This window comes from Epinephelus lanceolatus, chromosome 8 (genome assembly GCF_041903045.1).
Source record: "Epinephelus lanceolatus isolate andai-2023 chromosome 8, ASM4190304v1, whole genome shotgun sequence".
NCBI lineage: Eukaryota > Metazoa > Chordata > Actinopteri > Perciformes > Serranidae > Epinephelus > Epinephelus lanceolatus.
Genome location: NC_135741.1, coordinates 35456311 through 35478087, shown reverse-complemented (window position 1 = coordinate 35478087; position 21777 = coordinate 35456311). Strand labels below are relative to the sequence as shown.

The following is a 21777-nucleotide window of genomic DNA, read 5'->3' as shown; positions in this document are numbered from 1 at the left end:
TGAAACACAAGGTTGTTTTACCCTTACCTCCTGATTTCATCCCTTGTACCTACATACAGTATCAGTTGGGTATAGGAACCCAGTGAATATATTTTTTATACCCTACATGTAAAACATGATTATACTGTAAAAAGCTGTCTTGTGTTTCTTGCCTTTTTGTTTCATTTCTTGTCTGTAAAATGTCATCATCATTACAGTAAGCACTACGAGAACTGTGAAAATGGGACCCAGGTTGTAAACAACTGCAATAGTGCTGTGCCATCTGCACAGGACCAACTACTAAAACAAGATCTAATATCATTCTGAATAATTTAGCATGTTGCATTACATGATAATGCCTAATTGTACTTCAAGAAACCATTAAGAGTTGACTCAGATTAGTCCACTATGCATGCACTCTGCTTGTAGCAATATAACCTACAAAGTGCACCTACTTTCAGCTCAGACTGAGCTGAGAGACAAACACACCATATTGTTTTCATATGATCACTCTGAGTGTGATTTTGTACTGAATCAGCTGTGCATGAGAAGTTGTATGGTGGTGAGACTGACTTGTAGGGAGGAGTCACAGTGTTCTCTAAAATAATAATATATATGTAGCCTATAGGGCCTGAAGAAAGTTCAAGTTCTGAATCAAAAATCATACTGCATGAGGACTTAAAATATTTAACACCTAGCCCGTCTTACAGCAGTGGAGAGGCGAGCAGCCAGGGTCATCTCCAGGTTTCCTTTGAGTCCAACCAGTGCAGGCACAAGGATGAACACCTCAGTTATCACCTTGAACACCTCCCAGTGCTGAAACACAGACATTGGAAATTAAATCTTACAAATCTTACTCACTTACAAAGTATTGCACACAAATAAACACTCACAAAATTACAGTTCTAAAAAAACCCAACACAACCCCCCCCCAATTAAAAACCCATTAATGTCATCTTCACCTCCACAGATGGGCCCTCTGGATCTTGTCCCGTATGCTGTTAAATAAGCACATCACATATTCTAGACTAACCCAGTAGCCTACTTTTCCTGTTTCCATGTCTCTGAGCATCATCTGACGCCACGCCATACTGCAGAGGTTCAGTGGGTTTAGAAGACGTACAGTTCACAGAGTCTGCCTCATATTTTCTGACTACAACTCCAGTTGGCAGGTCCAAGACGGTTTAGATCTTTAAATAGATGCACATATAAAAGAACAGCACAGCTGCCAAGAGCAGAGTGATGTGGAGCAGGGGCAGGCGGGGAGGGAGGGAATTAAAGATGAGAGGAGAAACTGACGGAGCAGGCCGGAAATGGTGGAAGGAAATACGAAAAAAGAAGGAAAAAGTGTCAGATATGAAGTTTTGCTATCAAAACATGTCTCAGGGGAAAGTAATGTCCTGGAAGCACAAATATCATCAGTGATTCACTTCGACTTAAATGGGCGTAATGAATTATGAAATATTTTGCAGGCGGTGCAATGACAGAAACAGACCCACACAAAAACATACTTGAATATTTAGTTTCATATAAACACAGGTCACTAACCACGGCCAGCTTTTCTAAAAGGCAGCACACAGTAACTAGACATGATCAATTATTTGTAGGGTTAGTGTGCAAACTTTGTACTCACTGGCCAGTGAGCCTGTGCACACTGTAGAATCCAAAACACATACAGTGCTGAGTTTTTTCAGCAAATGTGTCCTTGTATGAACTTGACATTATTAATCTGCAGCAGGTAGCCTTTAGAGTAAAGAAACAGTAAAGGAAGCAGAGCAGCTGAAGCCAGCTACCAGAAACCAATTTAAAATGACATTAGTAAACTCACTGCAGGGCTACCAAATATTAACGGGAGCTGTAGAGGATACACATTTATCTTAGTCCCTCCTCAATATTGCCATGTTGCCATCGGAACAATTAACGCACATTTAATCAATCCTATGAATTCTTCGCAACCTTGCAATGCTGTCCAATCACTGCAACTTTTCGGCAAATTTGACCAATCATCCTAGTCTGCTGCATGTCACCAAACTTACTTTGGTGTTTCTGGTTGTGAATATACATGCATGTGCAACTTGAAAGTCTCACAATTACCAACAAAAAATTACTGCTAAAGGTGGTACGAGGCAATTTGTTGACGATCTGCACAAAAGCAGGGTGAAGTGTTCTACACTGTGTGCAACATGATGTTGGAACACAAAGGAAAGTCATCAATGGACTATCACTTTTCTACCGCAAACCACACATGGAGAATGACTGAAACCTGTGGACAACAAAAACACCATGACAGAAACTGTAGCAGCCACATCTGCTGCATGTGCTGAAAGAATCCAGCTCAGTTAGATTACATATGTGTAGTTAGCAGTAATGACAGTGTTGTATAAATCACAATGTCATAACAGAGCAATTTTAATCTCACTGGAACCAGTTGCCTTTAATTTTAAAGAATTATACAAAAAAAACCTGTGACTATTTTTGCTTTATTTCACTGGCTGCAGCAATTTCATTGCATAACTAGAGTTACTGCTTTGCGGCTGTACGCCACCGCGAGCCAGTCAAGATTACAAAGATGTCTGTGCCGAAAAACATGGATGCTTCACACACATCTTCTCTATGTGAAATTTTGTCACAATTAGCATATGAATTCTTGAGTTATGGCCAAAAATATGATTTGTGAGGTCACAGTGTCCTTGGCCTTTCACCTTTTACTACCAAATTCTAACCCATTCATTCTTGAGTCCAAGTGGACATTTGTGCCAAATTTGAGAAAGCTCTCTCAAGGCTGTCCTGAGTTATTACATTCATGAGAGTTAGACGGATGCAGGGTCACAGTGACATTCGACCACCAAATTCTGTGAAGTCAATGTTTGTGCCAAATTTAGAGAAATTAACTCTGCATGTTTTTGAGATATTGATTTCACCAGATTGAGTTGGATGCAAGGTCTTAACCTTGTATGTAATCAGTTCATCAATGAGTGCAAGTGAACGTTTGTGTCAAATTTGAAAAAACCTTAAAGTGTTCTTGAAATATCGCGTTCACAAGAATGAGAGAGAGATGAGGTTAAAGTGAACCTAACCTTTGATATATGACCACAAAAATCTAATCAGTGCATCTTCAGTCCAAGTGGACATCTGTGCCAAATTTGAGAAAGCTCCCTCAAGGCCATCTTGAGTTATTACATTCATGAGAGTGAGACGGATACAAGGTCACAGTGACAATCGACCACCAAATTCTCATCAGTTTATTGTTCAGTCCAAGTGAATGTTTGTGCCAAATTTAGAGAAATTACCTCCAGGTGTTTTTGAGATATTGATTTCACCAGAATGAATTGGATGCAAGGTCTTAACCTTTGACCAACAAAATTTCATCAGTTCATCAATGAGTGCAAGTGAATGTTTGTGCCAAATTTGAAAAAAACTTAAAGTGTTCTTGAAATATCACGTTCACAAGAATGAGAGAAATGAGGCTAAAGTGAACCTAACCTTTGATGTATGACCACCAAAATCTAATCAGTGCACCTTCAGTCCAAGTGGATGTTTGTGCCAAATTTAAAATTTTGAAATGAACTTAAAATTCCCTCAAGGTGTTCTTGAGCTATGGCATTCACAAGAATTGGAGGAACGGACAGAGAATCCAAAAACATAATGCCTGGGGCAAAACACTGCGACATAGACTGCAATTTTTTAGAAAAGCTGTTGTGAACTTAGATATTTTAGGCTGCAACAATCCCCCAAAACAGGCCAGCAAAATCTTGAAGAGACATTCTCTACAAGAGTATGGATAGAACCCCCCAGGACATGTTTCATGTGTTCAGGAAGAAGGATCAAATAAACTCAGTTAGAAACTACACAGAGTGAGAGCAGCTAACCTGGAGGTGGTGTTAGGACTTTGGCTCCTCATACAGATACCATACAGTGAAGCACAATGAAAGAAAAGCAAATGTACAGCTAAGTACATATACAGTACTAGTTAGCTAATCCATGATGCCAAGTTCAAGAAGAGACAAAATGTATTTATCTAATGTTGTTTATATCACTTTTAATATTCCGATGAGCTCCTTCCTTACCAATTATCTATCATAATCTTGTGCTTTAGCCCCACCCACCAACGTTTTACCTAACCAATAAGATAATTTCTTCCACCTGAATTGTTTATATAACAGTAACTAGGGAGGAGAGGTGGTGAGTTTTTAAAGGGGCTCAACAAGGCTACAGAAGGATGAATAAGAGAACAGTGAACGGCAGAGGTGTGCTTTTTTGTGCGAGCATGAGTGTGTGCATCTATTTATACACATTGTTCTCAGGTTCTGGACTGATAGGTCTAGCTGATGGCTGTCGTGTTGGGAGGCTATCTTGGGACATGGCCCACTTCTGCTGTAATACTGCTGCTGCTGCTTCTGCTGCTTGTGTGTGATGGGCAAGAAGCCAAGAAAACTAAGAACCATGCTACTCTAGATCTCTCATGAGGGGAAAAAAACCCTATGTTTATATCATTTGTAATGTTACTGTCATCATAATTACTGATATTAATACTTATCGTCACCAGACACATCTAAATGTGACATTAAAATGTGCACTTGGCTTAGGCTAACACAAATGTAAGAAATACTGCGAACAGCGTGGCTTTTTTATGGTTTTCTCTGTTATACAGAATCTCTGTTTCTTCTATGTGAGATATCAAAGTTTCTATGCCCTCTCTCTGGCCTCTGTTCTTTCATCCCCGAACCACTTATTAAATTAACTGTCCACTTTTATCCCAAGGCTCCCCCACCCTCCCCACATCTAAATCTGATTTGGAAAGCTCAGAAAGGTGGATGTTACACAAGGTTCAATCTGTCGAGCAGAAAGCAGCATTGTCAAGAGGAACTCAGAACTGGTAAAACTACAGTGCATGCAGTTGCTGCCTCTATCCAGCTGCATCTATCCATCCATTCATTTATCTGTTTGTTTGTAAGGGAACATTGCTCTCCATCTTCTCTCCATCTGTGCAATCATTCCAAAATGATTCAGTCCACCAGTTAAGCCATCAACCATTCTTTTCTCTCCACTAAGAAAAACTGTCTGAAAAACTCACACACGACCAAAGACCTAGCCCAGTCGTAAAGAAGGTGGTGAGACTGACTGGCAAATATTCAATATTTAATAAAAGGCCAATGTCAGTCTGACCCTAATTTATACATGTGGATATGAAAACGATGACAGCTGAGACCATTCTTACCCAGGCAGTCAATCTCTGCCTCTCACTCTACTGTCAATCCATTCTTGCCACATAAATGTCGCATTTAACTGTCTACAGCTGTCTGTTTACGCTGTAAAAAGAGCATCGACCAAATCACAATGTTTGTTAATAATAACTTCAGAGTCAAAAACCCCTATGTCAACATACAATTTAAAGGAGTTGAGCAAACAGAGGCAAAAATGTACTGGGATATCAAGAGAAAATGGTTATGTCTTGTCGTATACAGGGTTCAGGTTTTTCATATCTCCATCTGCAAAGAGTGAACACGCTAAAAGACAGATCTGGAGTGTTGAAAAGGGGGGGAAATTTGGCCCTCTGCTTGTGTCGGCCGAAAGGAGTGGCCTCCATGAAAATTATACCAGTACTAATATCAGGTCCCTTTAAAGTGATATCAAAACCAATAGAGTACCTGGTTCAGCACCCTTGTAATATAAAGGGAGTGGTGTGTAATATAGCCACACTTTCGAACTACATCAAATGCAACAAGCTCAACTGTGTGTGGTGTTGGATGTTAGCCAGTTGAAAAAGAGACACTGTGATTTAACAATCACTGTCTGTGGTATAAAAAGTATTATGCTATGTTCACACTACGAGCAACAGCCAATCATGGCCAGCTGCTGTACAGTGTCTCTGAATCTCTGCCGAAGTGTACAGCAGGCCAGAAGGTTTGTTTAGTTGATGCTGGTAATGCTAGCAGGCTGAAGACTGTATTTAAGAATAATCAGCAGTATGTTAAGTAGAGGTGGGGGAAATTCCGATTCTTAGATGCATCGCGATTCAGACGTGGATGAATCTGAATCGATTCACAAACGTCCAAATTTCGATTATTTAAATCTGTTAATTAGAGTAATACAAAAGGTTCTAAATAATGCGGAACTAAGAAGCGCGGTACGTGTCATCTCCGGGACACTGTGGGATGCGCACCTGGAGCAGACATGCCGACACGCGCACAGAAGAAAACAAACATGGCTGACCGCTACCCACCTCGCCGTGAGAGCTGAACAGCTTCTTCTAATTTAAAAGCAGATGTGTGGAAATACTTCGGCTTCTACATCGTTGACAGCGGAAGCGAACTGGACAAGAGCCACGTTATATGTAAGCTGTGTCGTGCTAAAATAAAATACTTTGGCAACACAACAAACATGAGAAGCCATGTAACTCGATTCCACCTGACGGAGGAGTCAGGGAGACGGCAGGCTGTTGTTGCTGCGGCAACTAGTGGCGCTACCGTCCAGAGAACAATCGAGGAAGCAATTAGAAAGCTGCCACCCTCATCTGAAAAGGCGAAGCGAATTACAAAGGCCATCGTGGCATTTATTGCCAAGGATTTGCGTCCTTATTCTGTCGTGGAAAATCAGGGATTTCGAGCACCGCTGCATACACTGGAGCCCAGATACACCATCCCATCCCGACGCTATTTCACCGACACTCTACCATCAAACCAAAACAGAAGTCATGGCCTCACTGTTGAAGGCAGGTAGGTAGGAACGCAGTTACATGTGATGCGTGGACGTCTGTCGCCACCGAATCATTCGTTACTCTAACTGCGCATTTTATCTTGTGATTTAAGATACCTGTTGTTACCTTTGGTTCCGTACAACGAAGTTGTAACTTTACAGTTTGCCAAGCATTTCCATTTTTCAATTTTATTCAGTGAGACAAAAAGAAATGTGTGTTGTGAAAAAGTGCATCAATATACATAAATTAAAGATGCATCAATAATCGTTTTATAATCGAATCGTAGTCCCTGAATCGTAATCGAATTGTGAGGTGCCCAAAGATTCCCACCCCTAATGTTAAGGCACTTTTTTTCATTGTGACAGGATCACAACCACCTCTATATATTCAAAACAAATCATCTAAGTTGAGATTTCACATACCTCCTCAATTCAATTCAATCGTCAGTTGTATACCCAGAAGTGGCTTTGTTGTTCTCTTGACGTCACAGTGATTCAGCCTATATACAGTATGTGCACCACCACCACCCATCTCATTACATTATTCATTCATCCATGCCACTATGATAGACGATGATGTGAAGTCAGTCCATCCAACCACTCAACCATCCATCCATAAAGCTGGGAAGGTCCACACTGACTTTACCAACTGAAATGTGTCCATAATACAGAGTATTAAAAACTGTCAGGGACCAAACACTTTCTTAGATTCATTCTCTTCTTCCCTACTTTGATTAGACTGAGTCAGAAACAATTTTTTTTTTTAACTTTTTTTTTTTTTTTGCCAAAATTCTTGTACAGTGGGTCTACTGTACTTGTGTAATTACTCAATGTAATCCACGATTTTCCAGGATTGTCCAACATCTATGTTTTTGTCTGGTGATAGGTTTGTGACAGCGTTTAACATTTTAGAACTTTGGTTTCTCTTGTTTAATGACAAAAAAAATCAAAAACTCAGTTATTGTATTAGCACCAGTATCGAGACATTTCAGATGGTACTCAGCCCTACTCATTCATCTATCAATCAATCTCTCAAAAAAAAAATCCATAAATGGTTTTTCTTAGATTTTCATACTTGTATAAGGTCCATAACAATACCAGCGGAGACCATCCCGAGTCCTGACACCAGGAACGGCACAATAACCTGGACAGCAATGAGCCAGGAGCTCTCTGGCAGGAAGCCATGTTCTGATCGAGTCAATTTCCATGTCACGCCACGTAACTTCTTGCCCTGGTAGCATAGCTCCAGCTCCAGACGAGTCACCACCATGTTGAACGAGGGTTACTCAAGCACCTAGCTCAACGTATAGTTATCTCATGGTTAAGTGAAACTGCAATCCAAGCATGAAGGAAAAATCAGCTTCTGATGTCCAACTAAAGGCATTTTGAGTTTCACCTGTCCTAATAAGTGAGCCGGCAGAGTGCTGAAGAAGAAACCAATCAATGTTGTTGTCCTTGGTTCAAAAAAAGGCAAGGGCAAATGTTTAAAAGAACAGAGAGCAGGGATCTGCTCTCAAAGGATTACAAAGAAATGTCTTTTCTTCAGTCTTTCTTGACAATGAACAAGTAAAACAATTAGCTTATATTAACCCTTTTTACCTCTGAGGAAAATTGGCAAAAAGGTAATCAGCCACTGCCATGTCTTCAGATGTTCAGGAGTGAAAATCAATCAATGTCAATTTTCCGTTTGTTCTGATTTATTATCTCTTTCCCCAGACGAAACCAAAGTAAAAGGCTTTAATTCTGACGTGGGGGCAATGGAGTGTGGCATCTTTGGCCCAGTGGTGAGTCAGCAGTGATGAGGTATCCACTTGTCAGCACCACTGGGGAACATAATCATTAACACCATTTCTTACTCATAGGTCATGATGTTCCTCTACGAGCACAGATACTCCTAATCTGCAGTCAAAGTCTGTCTTCAGCCAACCTGCCTTTTTAAGTTAGTGAGACGGCTTTGACATCCAAGCACAGGTTAAAGAGAATGAACCCAACAATTGAGAGTTCAGATTTCAAGGAGTCCTGATTAAGTCCAGTTTCTCTGATCAACTCCAGAATCCATTTGATGTAGTTCAAAGTCTTTTGGATGGAGTTAAGTTATTGTTGGATGTAGTCCTAAATCCATCTGATCCAGTATGAAATTCACTTGACCTCCAGAGTAAAGGCACAGCTGTATCATGAAAATGACAACAATGTCACAGTGACAGCTGAATGATTGACAGCTGGAAGAAGATGAAGAATAGTCCAAAAGGTCTCAAGAGTTAGAAGCAGCAAGGTTCATTTATGTCTTTGTCAATCCAGCTCCTTTCTTTTGGCAGACTCACGATAAGGGTGAAGAGGAAAACACGACGAGCTCCGTTAATGTCAATAAGAGATCCAAGGGGTCCACTGACAAGATGCAGCAGCCGGCTTCTGGAAAGCTGGAGTGCTCCTTTCCTCCTGTCAGCATCAGGGTAGTCCTGCTCCCTCCGCTCTGCTCTGCTCTGCTGTGACGTAGCAAAGAAAGAGGCAGGGCTGTCTGCGCTGCCCGACATGCAAACTCATGAGGGAAACAACCGGCTTACCGCTTCCCCTCTCTCCCTCTATTTCTTGCTGCGTGTCTGCCTCTCATCCTATCTCCCTCTTTCCATGTGACATCCCTCCTTCTACGTCGGCCGGCATCGCTGCGTTTCTCTCTCTCTCATCTCACTTTTTCTAATCTCTCTCTCCACATCGTGACTCATTCTTTCTCTCCGTTGATTCCATCCATCTCTGGCTCGGGTCCAACTGCTATATTTGCATGTTTGCCCTGTGATCCTGTCTTAGGCCTCAGTACTGTATGCCCTCGCTCTGTAACATTACATGTAAGACCAAGAAAACATGTCCTGTGACTAAAACATTGCCCTGCTTTCATGAAGCCCCTCTGGACTACAATACTGATTTTAGAGTACTTTTTAGGTCACAAGAATCTACGCATCTCTTTTCTCTTCACTACCTTCTCTTTTATGCAAAAGTGCTTCCACAATGCAGTCCCTTTATCTTTTGAATGGAGGTGATGGTTCTTGTTTTTTACTGTCATGAAGTCATTAATTTGAGTTCCATTTTACTAGAAAAGGTGCCTCCTAGTTTTTTTTTCTTCACTCATATTGGCCCTACCATACACCCGGCGCAAATCACAGAGGACCACAACTGTCATTGGAAGTTTTAGACTGACCAGGTTTTCATTTTCATGGCCAGCGCCCACATTGTGTAAGTAACACTTGTGTCCATCTGTGCCCCCATAGGCGTGTAGGTCTTAACATGAGTTGTGGTCAGATCTGTTGTTGCCGTACTGCATTTAGAGGCAGCAGAGAGCAACTGCCCCATTGATCCTGGTCTAAAGTCAGCATACATAAATTACATAAATTATCAGTTTTACAAATACAAATTAAACTTTGGGTAGACTACTAGAATAATAGAATTATTTGCTTTTTCAGTCCACTGGATACATTTTGCTGCTGCAAAAACATGGCTTAAGTGAGACGAACAAAGACTGAAAACTTTGTATTATTAGATAAGACAGATGTTGACAAAGTTTTCCTTTAGGGACGTCATTTACAGTTGAAAAAAGGTAATAAATTGCAATATATTGCAGTTTATCATATATCAGCATATCGCAACAAATTTAAAATAGCAGAATGTATCATGAATATCTTGTATCGTGGATCCTGGTGATTCCAACCCCTACTTTAAACTATAAAAATGGAATAATCTCCATTTGAAAAGAAATTCACTCCAAAGCGTGTATGTGCTTATCAAATCAATGCATAAAGATGGAGTTTATTCTAAAAAATATTTACCTCAGGTAAAAAACTGTCCATTTCTCTACCTCTCAGTGTATCGTATTAGCCTCATTAGCTCATATAAATGTATCACACATTTTTTCTCCCAGAATAACCAGGGTACTCGACCACTAGTATTTCCGTAGAGTCACAGGAGACAGGTCAGAAAAAGAACAGTCAAAATCAAAGTAGCGCAGGCCAAGACATGGTCTTTGGTCCCTAATATGTGTCAAAACGTTGGACTCTACATTTCCCACAATGCTACTCAAAGACAACCTAGTACTACTCACGATGAGCAAACTTCATTTCAAACTGTAAAAAGACACCAAACAAACTGCAAAATCAGTGGAGCGCTCCAAAAACTGCAGCTACAGCTGTGATGTGAATATCTATCTTCATGCCTTTGATGGATCAAACAGACAAATCCAGGTTAATGATTGAAGTAAACAAGGCGAAATGAAGGCAATAATTTGACACATAAACTCCAAAAGCCTCTTCTCCATGACATTTATTTCATTTAAATTCATCTCCACTGAAGGATTCAATTTGGATTCTGAGCAGCATGCCAACAAAGGACTGACCAGGGACTGCTTAGACAGGTGTCTGCCGGCGTACCTCGTGTTAGCTGGGCTTGGTACAGCTGTCTTTGGTACAGCTTTTCCAATTTCATGCTATTCAAATTTTTATGAAATGGTGTATTTTATCTGCTAACAATCCAAGAGATCATAAATTGCAAGTTTGTTTGTTTATGATTATAAGCTAGCTGGTAATACTAATTGAAAAGTGCTAAATGGAACCTCCATACCAAGCATTTAAACAGCGGGCAGAGCGCCAGTGTTCCAGTGAAACTGATATTAGCAGTTAATCTTCACACATTAGCTGTTCATTCGAAACAAATGGCCATATCATCTGATTTTACACAAGAGGAGCTGCATGTCACCACCATGGATGTGCCGAATGGTATTTTATTCCTCCTTCTCTCACCTACACAGCCTTCTCCTTTATCACTTGTACGCATTAAATTAAATGTAATGAACATAGTCTCTGGCCCTCCTACACTCCTGGTCTGTGTTGTAACAGTTTGGCATAATAATTATTTGTCACAACATTCTCAGCATAACGCCCAGGCTTCTGGGAGGCTGACCAACTATGGTCACGTTTAGGTTTAAATCCACTACAAGCCCATGGGTGGGATATTCCGCTGTGATGATGATTAAGAGTTTAGTAGTTCGGGAAGGAGCCCCAGTGTCCATTTCAAGTCATGTTAAGGAGGTGTCAGAAATCTATGCACATAATTGTGTAATGCATGTCCAAGCTCGGTAAAGCTGAGTGAGCCATAACTCGGAAAGCAATGGCAAACCACGAGGGTCAAAAACTGGCAAAAAAAAAAAAAAAAAACACTGGCGGATATAGGATGTAGGATGCAACATGTGGGATTTAAGTTGAAGCTATGACAACAGGAAGTAGCTATTTAGACATGATCCACAACCACCACAGGCTACAGTAACAGTCCTAATTGCTGACAGTGAAGAGCTCGTCTTTATGTCCTTTCCATTCAGATAGGCTCCTCTTAATGTCTTGCTGCGTCCCCTGAGCTTTGAGATACAGCAGCCAGACAGAACTCATGACTAACTGTCCTCCATCAGACGCAGGAGAGTAACAGATACTGTAGATGAGAGAGTGTAAGAAATACTGATGAGCAGTAGACGGAGCGAAGGAGATAAGCCATGTGTGTCTATCAGTGGAGGACAGAGAGGGAGAAAAGAGGTAAAGCAGACAGCAGTGTGTCTGATTTCCCTCGGCCCAGCTGGCTGCAGCCCAGATGCTCAGGACGCCTGGCAGAGGATAAAGACACAAGGGGACCACACACCAATGGAGAGGGCTGTCTGAGCTTTAACAGCAGCAAAGGTGTTTTTTTAAATGTCCCACTTGAAAAAACATTTTTCAAAAATATGGATATTACCCACTACAAATGTTTCTACCTCCTATTGTGACTGAAAGCCAGGCATTCTTGTGAGAGCCAATTTCTCAAATAACACTTAATCCACATTGCCTTGTTTACCTTTATAGTCCATCCATCTTATTGTGTGTTTCCCAGCAGCATTGAGGCACTCATCAGCAATATGTTGTCTTTCTGCCACTTGAAGTGGAAATGTGTCTCGACATCTGCTGCCTGTGACCAACTTGGGTCTGCATTTTAGCAAATATTTTATAATATTTTACAAACTAACATATAGCATGAAGGACTTATGTAACAGATTAGGGATAGACCGATATGGATTTTTTAGGGCCGATGCCGATACCGATTTTTTTCCATCACCCTTAGCCGATGACCGATTATGGACTGCCGATTTTCTTGAGCCAATATTTGGGGCCGATGCTGCTTTTGCTCCCTCAATTTACATCAAAAAAATGACACAATGATAACAAATATTACAGGTCTCAAGTTTAAAATAAGAAACATTTATTGAACAGTAAAAAATACTAAAACAAGATGGAAAGTTGATGTAGAACAGGTAGAATATTATTATTATTATTATACATTCAAATAAAAAAAAGAGTTCAGTGCTCTTAAATCTTCCAGTAATGTCTTTATAAAATAAACAAATATTTAAGCTGAAGCATAAACAAAACAACAACTACTGTACACAGTAGGATTCAACAGCTTTGTTCAACTTAACCACATACTTTCAAATGAAAAAAAGTGCCAGGGAAAAATAAATCCGCGAACCCACGCACGTATCGGCCGATGCCGATACAAGTAAAAAACTCAAATATCCGCCCAATATATTGGCCAGCCGATGTATCGGTCTATCCTTATAACAGATGCTGAATATATACTCCCTATCTGATGCTGTGGCTGTTTGTGGTTGGCTGAGAGGGATGTGAACTCATTAGTTTGCAGCTGTGTTAATCAAATCAGGTTGGGTTTCCGTTACGTGTGCCAAACGTGCCAAACAGTGCCAATCCCCTTTGATCTGACATCAGATGTGACGGGACAGTCGATATAGAGATACATTTATGTGCTGATTGCAGATAGTTGCATTGAATAGTGGTTCCTGTGGGTATTTATTGCATTATTAATGTGCCTGATATTCTGGAAACCTGCCTGTGAGGTTTTGGTGACGTGTGCACACTGTCCGCCAGTCAGCCAAACTTCGGCTTACACCGGCTGACAGTAGACGTGGTTTCAGCTGGTGAGCTTTTAGCGCACCTTCGGCGAAGCGTTTTGGCACGAAACTGTCACTGCGCCAAGCTGGATCTGTCGACACCTCCCCCTGCTGCGTCGCCACACCCATCTCAGCGCACCTCGGTCTGCCAAACTACCAAACAGGGCACACCTCGGGTTGCGCTGCTCGAAACTAGCTCTGCGCAGGGTTTGCCACCCTGCGCTGCGCCGGGAAACTAGAGCCCAAAGACTTAAACAGCCCCAACAGAGTAGCTCCCTTGTGGTAAATCACATTAATGGATGCTCATTTGGACCACTTCTTAATGTTGATGGGCTAATTTAGATTTAATAGGCTGTTACCTTTATTAAAATATGTTTTGTGGCTCCAGACAGATTTTTTCTTTTCTTTTTTTGGCCAATAATGGCTCTCTTAATAGCAAAGGTTGCTGACCCCTGGTTTAAATAGATGACATCTTGATAGAGCACTGAGCACCAAACAAATGTCAATGTCAATGTCAGGGTGTATATTAGCCAGTCTTTATAATTATATGTAGTCGCCCCATTTTTATGGTTCATTTATATATTAACGTACTTTTTGCTTGCTTTAGAGCTGTATATCTTTATTTTGTATTTTTGTTGTATGTTGTCTGTCTGTAACTTATGTTACTGCCTGTCTTGGCCAGGACACTCTGAGAAAGAGATTTCTAATCTCTAGAGGTTAAAATAAAAAAAGATATATAACGTAATCTTTTTTTGTTATGACTTTGGCAATTTGCTACAACAGTACTAGAGCAGATTTTTTGTTTTTGTGGTTATATAAATGTAATTTAGTTTCCTGTTAGACTGCTGCTAGACTGCCCTGTTAATACAGCTGCTTGGCTCCACTTGAGTGCAGCATGCAGGAGAGCCAACAATTTTTGACTGAGGTAAAAATGTTATTTTTGAAAGGCTTAACACTGATAAATATGGATTAAAGCAGAATATTTCATTAGATATAAAATGTTATGAATTTTGGAAATCATCTATCTTTTCTTTTTCTTTATATGCTTTTTGTCTTTTGGACAGAGCTCTGGAGTTATTGGAAATGTTTGGATCACTCAAGTTGGAAACAATCCTCTGCAGCCACAACTGGAATCTAATTCTACAAAAAGTATAACACTAATAATATCAGTGCAGCCTAGTCTTCATTTGTATCTGTGCAGAAATATCGGGTTTAAACAAAATCAGTAGACATGCAAAAAAAAAAAAAAAAAAAAAAAAGCATGTAAATCCATATATATGGATATAAATATGATCCCTCTAATTTTCCACCACCTAGACAATGTCTAACAAGCTTATTACTACAAAAGCTATTTTTAAGAATCTGCTTCACATAACGTCACCATACCGATGAGATGATGGCTTTGGAGATTTTTTCATGATAAGACATCAAGCTACTGCTAAAACACAAAATAAGCTAGTTTAAAAGCATGCTGTAGCTAACTTTGCACCAAAAACTGTATTTTTAATCCAATATCTGTGGTGGATGTGGTGGCATCAGGACATATGACTACCTCAGTTGTTTTAGACTTGGAGAAATGTATGATAGGCTATGTCAACGGATCAGAACAGAGACCTTTGACTTGTGCTGTCTTTGATAGAGGCCGGAAATAAAGAGGCAACAAAATTGAACTGACCAAAAAATGGACACATAATGTCAATAAACTAGCAATTTATCAATGGAAGTTAAACACAATACAAGAACACTGAACTATGCTTTATTACTGGTTCAAAATGAATACTGTAACAACTTTGACACACGTTATTAAAGACAAATACCAACACATCAAGCTGCCACCATTCGGGTGTAATGTGCATACTGTCAGTTCACTGTTCCAAAACCAGCCTCATGGTCGTGCACTCACCTGTACATCGTCCAGCACCATGCCGGCCAGCACCATGCCCATCCCAGCCAGCAGGTAGGGAAAAAGCACCTGAAGACAGATAGCAATGGCTGACTCCTCCTCCATTTTGGCCACAGGCACTTTTGGCTTCTCCTCCGCCGGCTTTTTAGGAGGAGGCTGGAGCACTGGGGGTAAGATGAGGTCATCTTGGCCGTCTATAGAGCTCCCCAGATGGGCGCTTGGACTCCCACCCGGGCTCTTCCCCTTGGAGCGGGATTTTTTGTTCTTTTTCCTCTGGCGGGTCTGTTGCGGTGGTTTATCCTCACCGGGCATGATGGCGGAGGTGGCTGTGACGAGTGGGGCAGTGTTGGTTTAATCTGGGGATACAGAATAAAATGGGACATTTGGTGGGTTAGGAGGAAACACGCCACCCCCCAAAAAAACTTTAACGAGGGAAAAAATGGTAGAAACTTCAGAAAGAGCAACAGAGGACAGCCACACATGCCATAAATGTCTTGTTATTTTACTCTGTTTACATAGTGACCTAGCCGCAGTGTACGGAGCTAGCATTAGCCTTCCTTTAAAAACCCTTTAGCTAACGTTACTGTTACAAGACTACAGTGAAGCTTCAGCAGTCTGCTGTATGTAGATAATTAACATTACATTACACTGTTGTTTTATAATGAAAGTTAGCTTCAGCTAGGTAGCTAGCTAAAAGTGCGGATGCTCAGTGTGTTTAGCTACAAGTGTTTTCAGGAAACCTAACGTTAGCTAGCCACACACTCCTCTTGACAGCTCTATCAATGTTAAACACATATGTTAAAAAAAGGGAATAGATTAATAGATAAATACAAGAGTAAGGTCAAATAGGCTAAGTTTTTATTTATTTCTATCAACTGGAGGTTGAAGAAAAAGCATAAACTTCTACATCCATGTAAATGATTGACCTGACTGTATTATTAATTGATTTATTTAGTTATATTTTCAACTGTATGTTTTCATTTCATTTGTCAGTTTCAGGGCTCCATATTTGAGAGGTTAAATGGAGCACAAATGAAAGCTGAGAAAGTTATGTAATCATCTATGATCCAGCCTTTCCGTTTATTAGCTCCAACATGCAGTAGGAGATCCATTCTCGTCCATTTCCATTTTCAAAAAATTTGTGGTGTCACTGGTTCTCAATATACAGTATGCATTGTGAGCTTCCCACGGGTAGATCTAATTATCCTGTTGTCTACATTACTGCTTCATTGAATTACAGTGTTTCACAATTTCCTTGACTCAGTTTTCACTAAGAGACTGTTCCTCTTTTATGAGGGGGGAACAATGGTACAAAGCAGGGGAAGCATGTCAAAAGATTTCTTAAGCACTTGGGAGGGACTTGTGTTTTTTTTTTTTAAATTTGTCTCAAGTGGGGGACATACAACTATAAATGGTTATATTTTGTATTTATTTTAGATACCCCCAGAACCCCTAAACCCATCAGCAGGCTTGAAAGGCATTTTTCCTTTAAAAATCCCCAAACTTACAGCATTTATCATCGCCAGAAACTGTAAAAACAGAAGCATAAAATAGCAACATTTCATCAAAATCATGTTATCCTACATGTCTTGTTTAAAATTTCATCAAAAATAAACCATTTACTCTGACCATGTCCTGTAAAAACAACAACAACAACAAATTCTGCACTCCTGTATGTATGGCATGTACAGTTATTACCAAAAATAGTAACCCACTCCTTTGATAAATAAAGAACAAGCCCTTAAGTACAAAGAGCCACCCTCCCTTGTTTAATTCTTTAAGGAGAAGTATGCTGTGTTTACACAAATTACAAGAAGCTCATTTCTGCCACACCATTTTAGAAGTGTTCAAATGCAAATGATAACATGCATCCTTACACTTTTACAAGCATCAACAGGTAATTAGAAACAAAGGTGGCTAATAGAAACACTGTGTTTGTTGGCATTTACTCACTTTCAGTAAATAAATTTGTGCCATAACGTACGTAGAGGGTTTTGTTTCTTGAGTAAACTCAATTTTTGTGGTGCAGAACAGATAATACACACCCACCGGCCACTTTATTAGGTACACCTGTTCAACTGTCTGTTAACACATAGAGCTAATCAGCCAATCACGTGGCAGCAACTCAATGCATTTAGGCATGTAGACATGGTCAAGACAACCTGCTGAAGTTCAAACTGAGCATCAGAATAGGGAAGAAAGGTGATTTAAGTGACTTTGAACGTGGCATGGTTGTTGGTCTACTGGGATTTTCACACACAACCATCTCTAGGGTTTATAGAGGATGGTCCCAAAAAGAAACTATCCAGTGAGCAGCAGTTCTCTGGGTGAAAATGCCTTGTTGATGGCAAAGGTCAGAGGAGAATGGCCAGACTGGTTCAAGATGATAGAAAGGCAACAGGAACTCAAATAACCACTCGTTACAACCAAGGTCTGCAGAAGACCATCTCTGAACCAACAACTGACATTCAGATGGTAGGGTCAGAATTTGGTGTAAACAACATGAAAGCAGGGATAAATCCTGCCTTGTATCAATGGTTCAGGCTGGTGCTGCTGCTGGTGTAATGATGTGGGGGATATTGTCTTGGCACACTTTGGGCCCCTTAGTATCAACTGAGCATGGTTTAAACACCATAGTCTACCTGAGTATTGTTACTGACCGTGTCCATCCCTTTATGACCACAGTGTACCCATCTTCTGATGGCTACTTCCAGCAGGATAACACACCATGTCACAAAGCTCAAATCATCTCAAACTGGTTTCTTGAACATGACAATGAGTTCACTGTACTCCAATGACCTCCACAGTCACCAGATCTCAATCCAATAGAGGACCTCTGTGAATCTGCAGCAACTGTGTGATGCTATCATGTCAATATGGACCAAAATCTCTGAGAAGCCAGGTGTACCTAATAAAGTGGCCAGTGAGTGTGCACTGATACTCCTGTAACGCTACAATGTGTAGTATTAACTGTAGGAAAGTCAGTTCCAACATTATGTAGTAAAATAGTAACAGTGTATTTAATAAATAGATGAATATCACATGCAAACAGACGTTACCTCATTGTAAATACTTATATTTCATATTTTCCTCTTAAGCTCTGACGCTCTCATAAACCTGATGCATGCCATTACGTCATCTGACAGCTGCTTTCCTCTTACATGCTGACTGTCAGCAGCCCATTCAGCATCCACTGCAGCCCGTGCACGTTAACGTGATGGGTGTGTTGATGATGTGTCCGCTCAAGTGAAATCAGAGAAACTAGAACAACATTAGGACACGTCTTAAAACTAGAAATACACATATTAATACACACAGTATCGACGACGGAGTCCCGGAAGTGTCCAAATGTCGCTGCAGGTCCATCAGACGCGCATCACAACAATAAAATATCAATCAATCGTCTTCTGTTGACATGCACGCCTCCACTGCAGGCTGCCATGTCTACATACCATAATATCACTGCCCCGGTTACCAAGGGTACAACACTGGGCGCTTTCTGATTGGATAAACAACTGAAGTAAAGTAGTGGCAACGTGTAGCCCCGCCCTCTAGTGGAGAAAGTGAGCATCTGCAGGACATAATGTGAATAAATATCTTATATGAAGTATTATGTTTTTAATTTTAAGTGGTAAAATATGGATACACTGCTTCACTCTGCCATGTCAATACTCATAAAACATTTAATAATATCAACTCATATAATAAGGGGCTCAAACTTTTTCACATCAAAGACCACCAAGCACAACATACGGCTCATATTAACACTTTGATAGCTGTATTATACAATGAGAAGGACAGAATTAGACCATGCTTATATTCTTATAAGCATGGTTGATTATTTAGCTGGGGTCACCCTGGTACACCCGTGTCCCCACCAGGGAAATAATTGCAGGTATTACTGAGAGCAAACATGAGTAAAATCAACAATATCTGGCCCACTGCTAAATCTAATACATCTCCAACTAACTCTGCTAACACTGCAAAGCCATGGTTATTGCTCTGTGACTGCAGTTTAAAACAAAATCTGTGACAGGCACAGCTGATAATGAAGACACATGCTCAGTCAACATACACACATTAACTTCTAAGCACACAGAGTGTTTCCTGGGCTACCGATAACTGAGTTAAGCCTATGATACACACAGTGGAAATAAGTTTCTGTATTATTATTATTTAATACGCCCTTACCTTTGTCTTCAGAGCTTGTGAGGGTGAGTGTGTGCACGCGGGCTCCCCAAGAATAACTGTGTGTGTGCTTGCTATGCTGTGTGTGTTGGAGTGTAAATGTCTGTCTATATTGAGGCTATGTGTACGTTCTGCTTTCCGTTTGCCCGTGCATTTTTGAGCATATTTTTGTACGTTAAGCTCACAGTGTGTATATGAGTGAGTGTGTGTGTGTGTGTGTGTGCATGTGTGTGTGTGTGTGTGTGTGTGAGAGAGAGAAAGAGAGAGAGGGCTAGTGTGCATGCATCATAGGGCACCGTCTTGAATTACATGGCATTGGCAGATAACGATATCCCCCTCCTGTCTCTTTCCATCTCTGGTGGACTGGTGACAGCAGCAGGCAGAGACGACACTTTTTCATTCATGTAAAGAATGCACTGAACAACACAACAGATAACTCATTGCCCCGTCCTTATAATCCACACACGTCGGTCTTAACTAGTGTTACACTTGTCTCATTTCCAGTATGCTTTGTTTTATTGCAGTCAAATTTCAGCCAAATGACTTGTCTGGATATTTCCTGTTTGGTAGCCAAGTAGCTAATCAAATCATATTATCATATAAAAGTAGAATCTCAAAATCTTTTCTATAGCATGTCTAATTTGTTGTCATCCACAAACCTGCATGTGCAACATTGTACAGCATAGTGATCTCTGAAGCTCAGTGTTGCTTGCAATATGACACCACTCTGCGCATGCTGTGACATTTAATGGTTATGTCACTGTGATGTTGTTAATACTTTTGTGGTCTGTGTCTAAATACAATCCCCACTTGTGGATTTCATTCATGTGTGTGTGTGGCAGTGTGAGAATGTTTTCTTTCACTTCTACACTGGAAACCATTAGCTGTTCTAACAGCTGGTTGGAAGCCATAACTGTACCAATAATGTATAATGTATTGTGTCAGCTGTTGCACTGTGGTGGTATAGCCACATTATGCCTCACTGTTGTAGACAGAAGACATTTACCCTCTCCTTATGTAAGTAAGCAGGTTGTCTCCCATCCATCTATTTTCAGCTGCTTATCCAAAGCCGGGTCATAGGGGCAGCAGGCTGAGCAAAGAATTCCAGACACCCCTCTCCCCAGCAATGCTTTCCTGCTCCTCTTGGGGGATCCTGAGGCGTTCCCAGCCCAGACGAGATATATAATCCCTCCAGTGTGTTCTGGGTCTGCTTCAGGGCATCCTACCAGTTGGATGTACCCAAAACACCTCCACTGGGAGGCACCCAGGGGGCATCCTGATCAGATGCCTGAACCACCTCAACTGACCCCTTTCAACACGAAGGAGTAGCGGCTATACTCCGAGCTCCCTCTGTAGCTGCAAGGTGTCCTGTCCATCATTATACCTTAGTGTATTATTTTGGGTGTATGTGCTACTTGGATGGATAGAATTGCATTTGTATAGCACCTTTCTCAAAGCACTTTTACACTACTTGTCACTTTCACCCATTCACAATGCTGCTCAACTAAACATTCACAGGCACTCACACACAGATGGAACAGCCTTCAGGAGCAGTGTGGGGTTCAGTATCTTTCCAAAGGATACTTCGACATGCAGACTGGAGGAGCCGGAGGTTGAACCGCTGGTGTTCCACTCTACCTCATGAGCCATAGTTGCCTGTAATATATCTAAGGCCTTGTGTATCAACCACCTTTTATTCAACTGAATTTATATCCATTTTGTACAATAATAATCTCGTCATGTAAATTAATAAGGGCTCTTGACAGTGGCATAAGGTAGTTACAATGGGCACGTGTGCATGCTATTATGACGGGCCAGAAGCACACACACACACAGTTTAAGGCGCATTTACACTCACCGTGCGCTTTATTAGGTACACCTAGCTAGTACCGGGTTGGACCCCCTTCTGTCTTCAGAACTGTCTTAATTCTTCGTGGAATAGACTCAACAAAGTGTGAGTGAGATCAGGTGACTGTGGAGGTCATTGGAGTACAGTGAACTTATTGTCATGTTCAAGAAACCAGTTTGAGATGATTTGAGCTTT

General features: G+C 40.8%; 1 protein-coding gene across 4 annotated transcripts in view; it reads right to left on the bottom strand.

Moving 5' to 3' along the window:
* Positions 1-19966, bottom strand: part of LOC117258204 (solute carrier family 41 member 3-like) — a 43585-nt gene extending 23619 nt beyond the window's left edge. The window contains exons 1-3 of one of the 4 annotated variants that reach the window (XM_033628834.2): positions 19737-19966; positions 15546-15901; positions 688-795 (exon numbers count right to left, since the gene is read on the bottom strand). In XM_033628834.2, the coding sequence (XP_033484725.2) occupies positions 688-795; positions 15546-15857 (420 nt within the window). In that variant the 5' untranslated portion in view covers positions 15858-15901; positions 19737-19966. The other 3 variants (XM_033628835.2, XM_033628836.2, XM_033628837.2) reach the window with 3 other exon arrangements.
* Positions 19967-21777: the final 1811 nt, after the last annotated feature.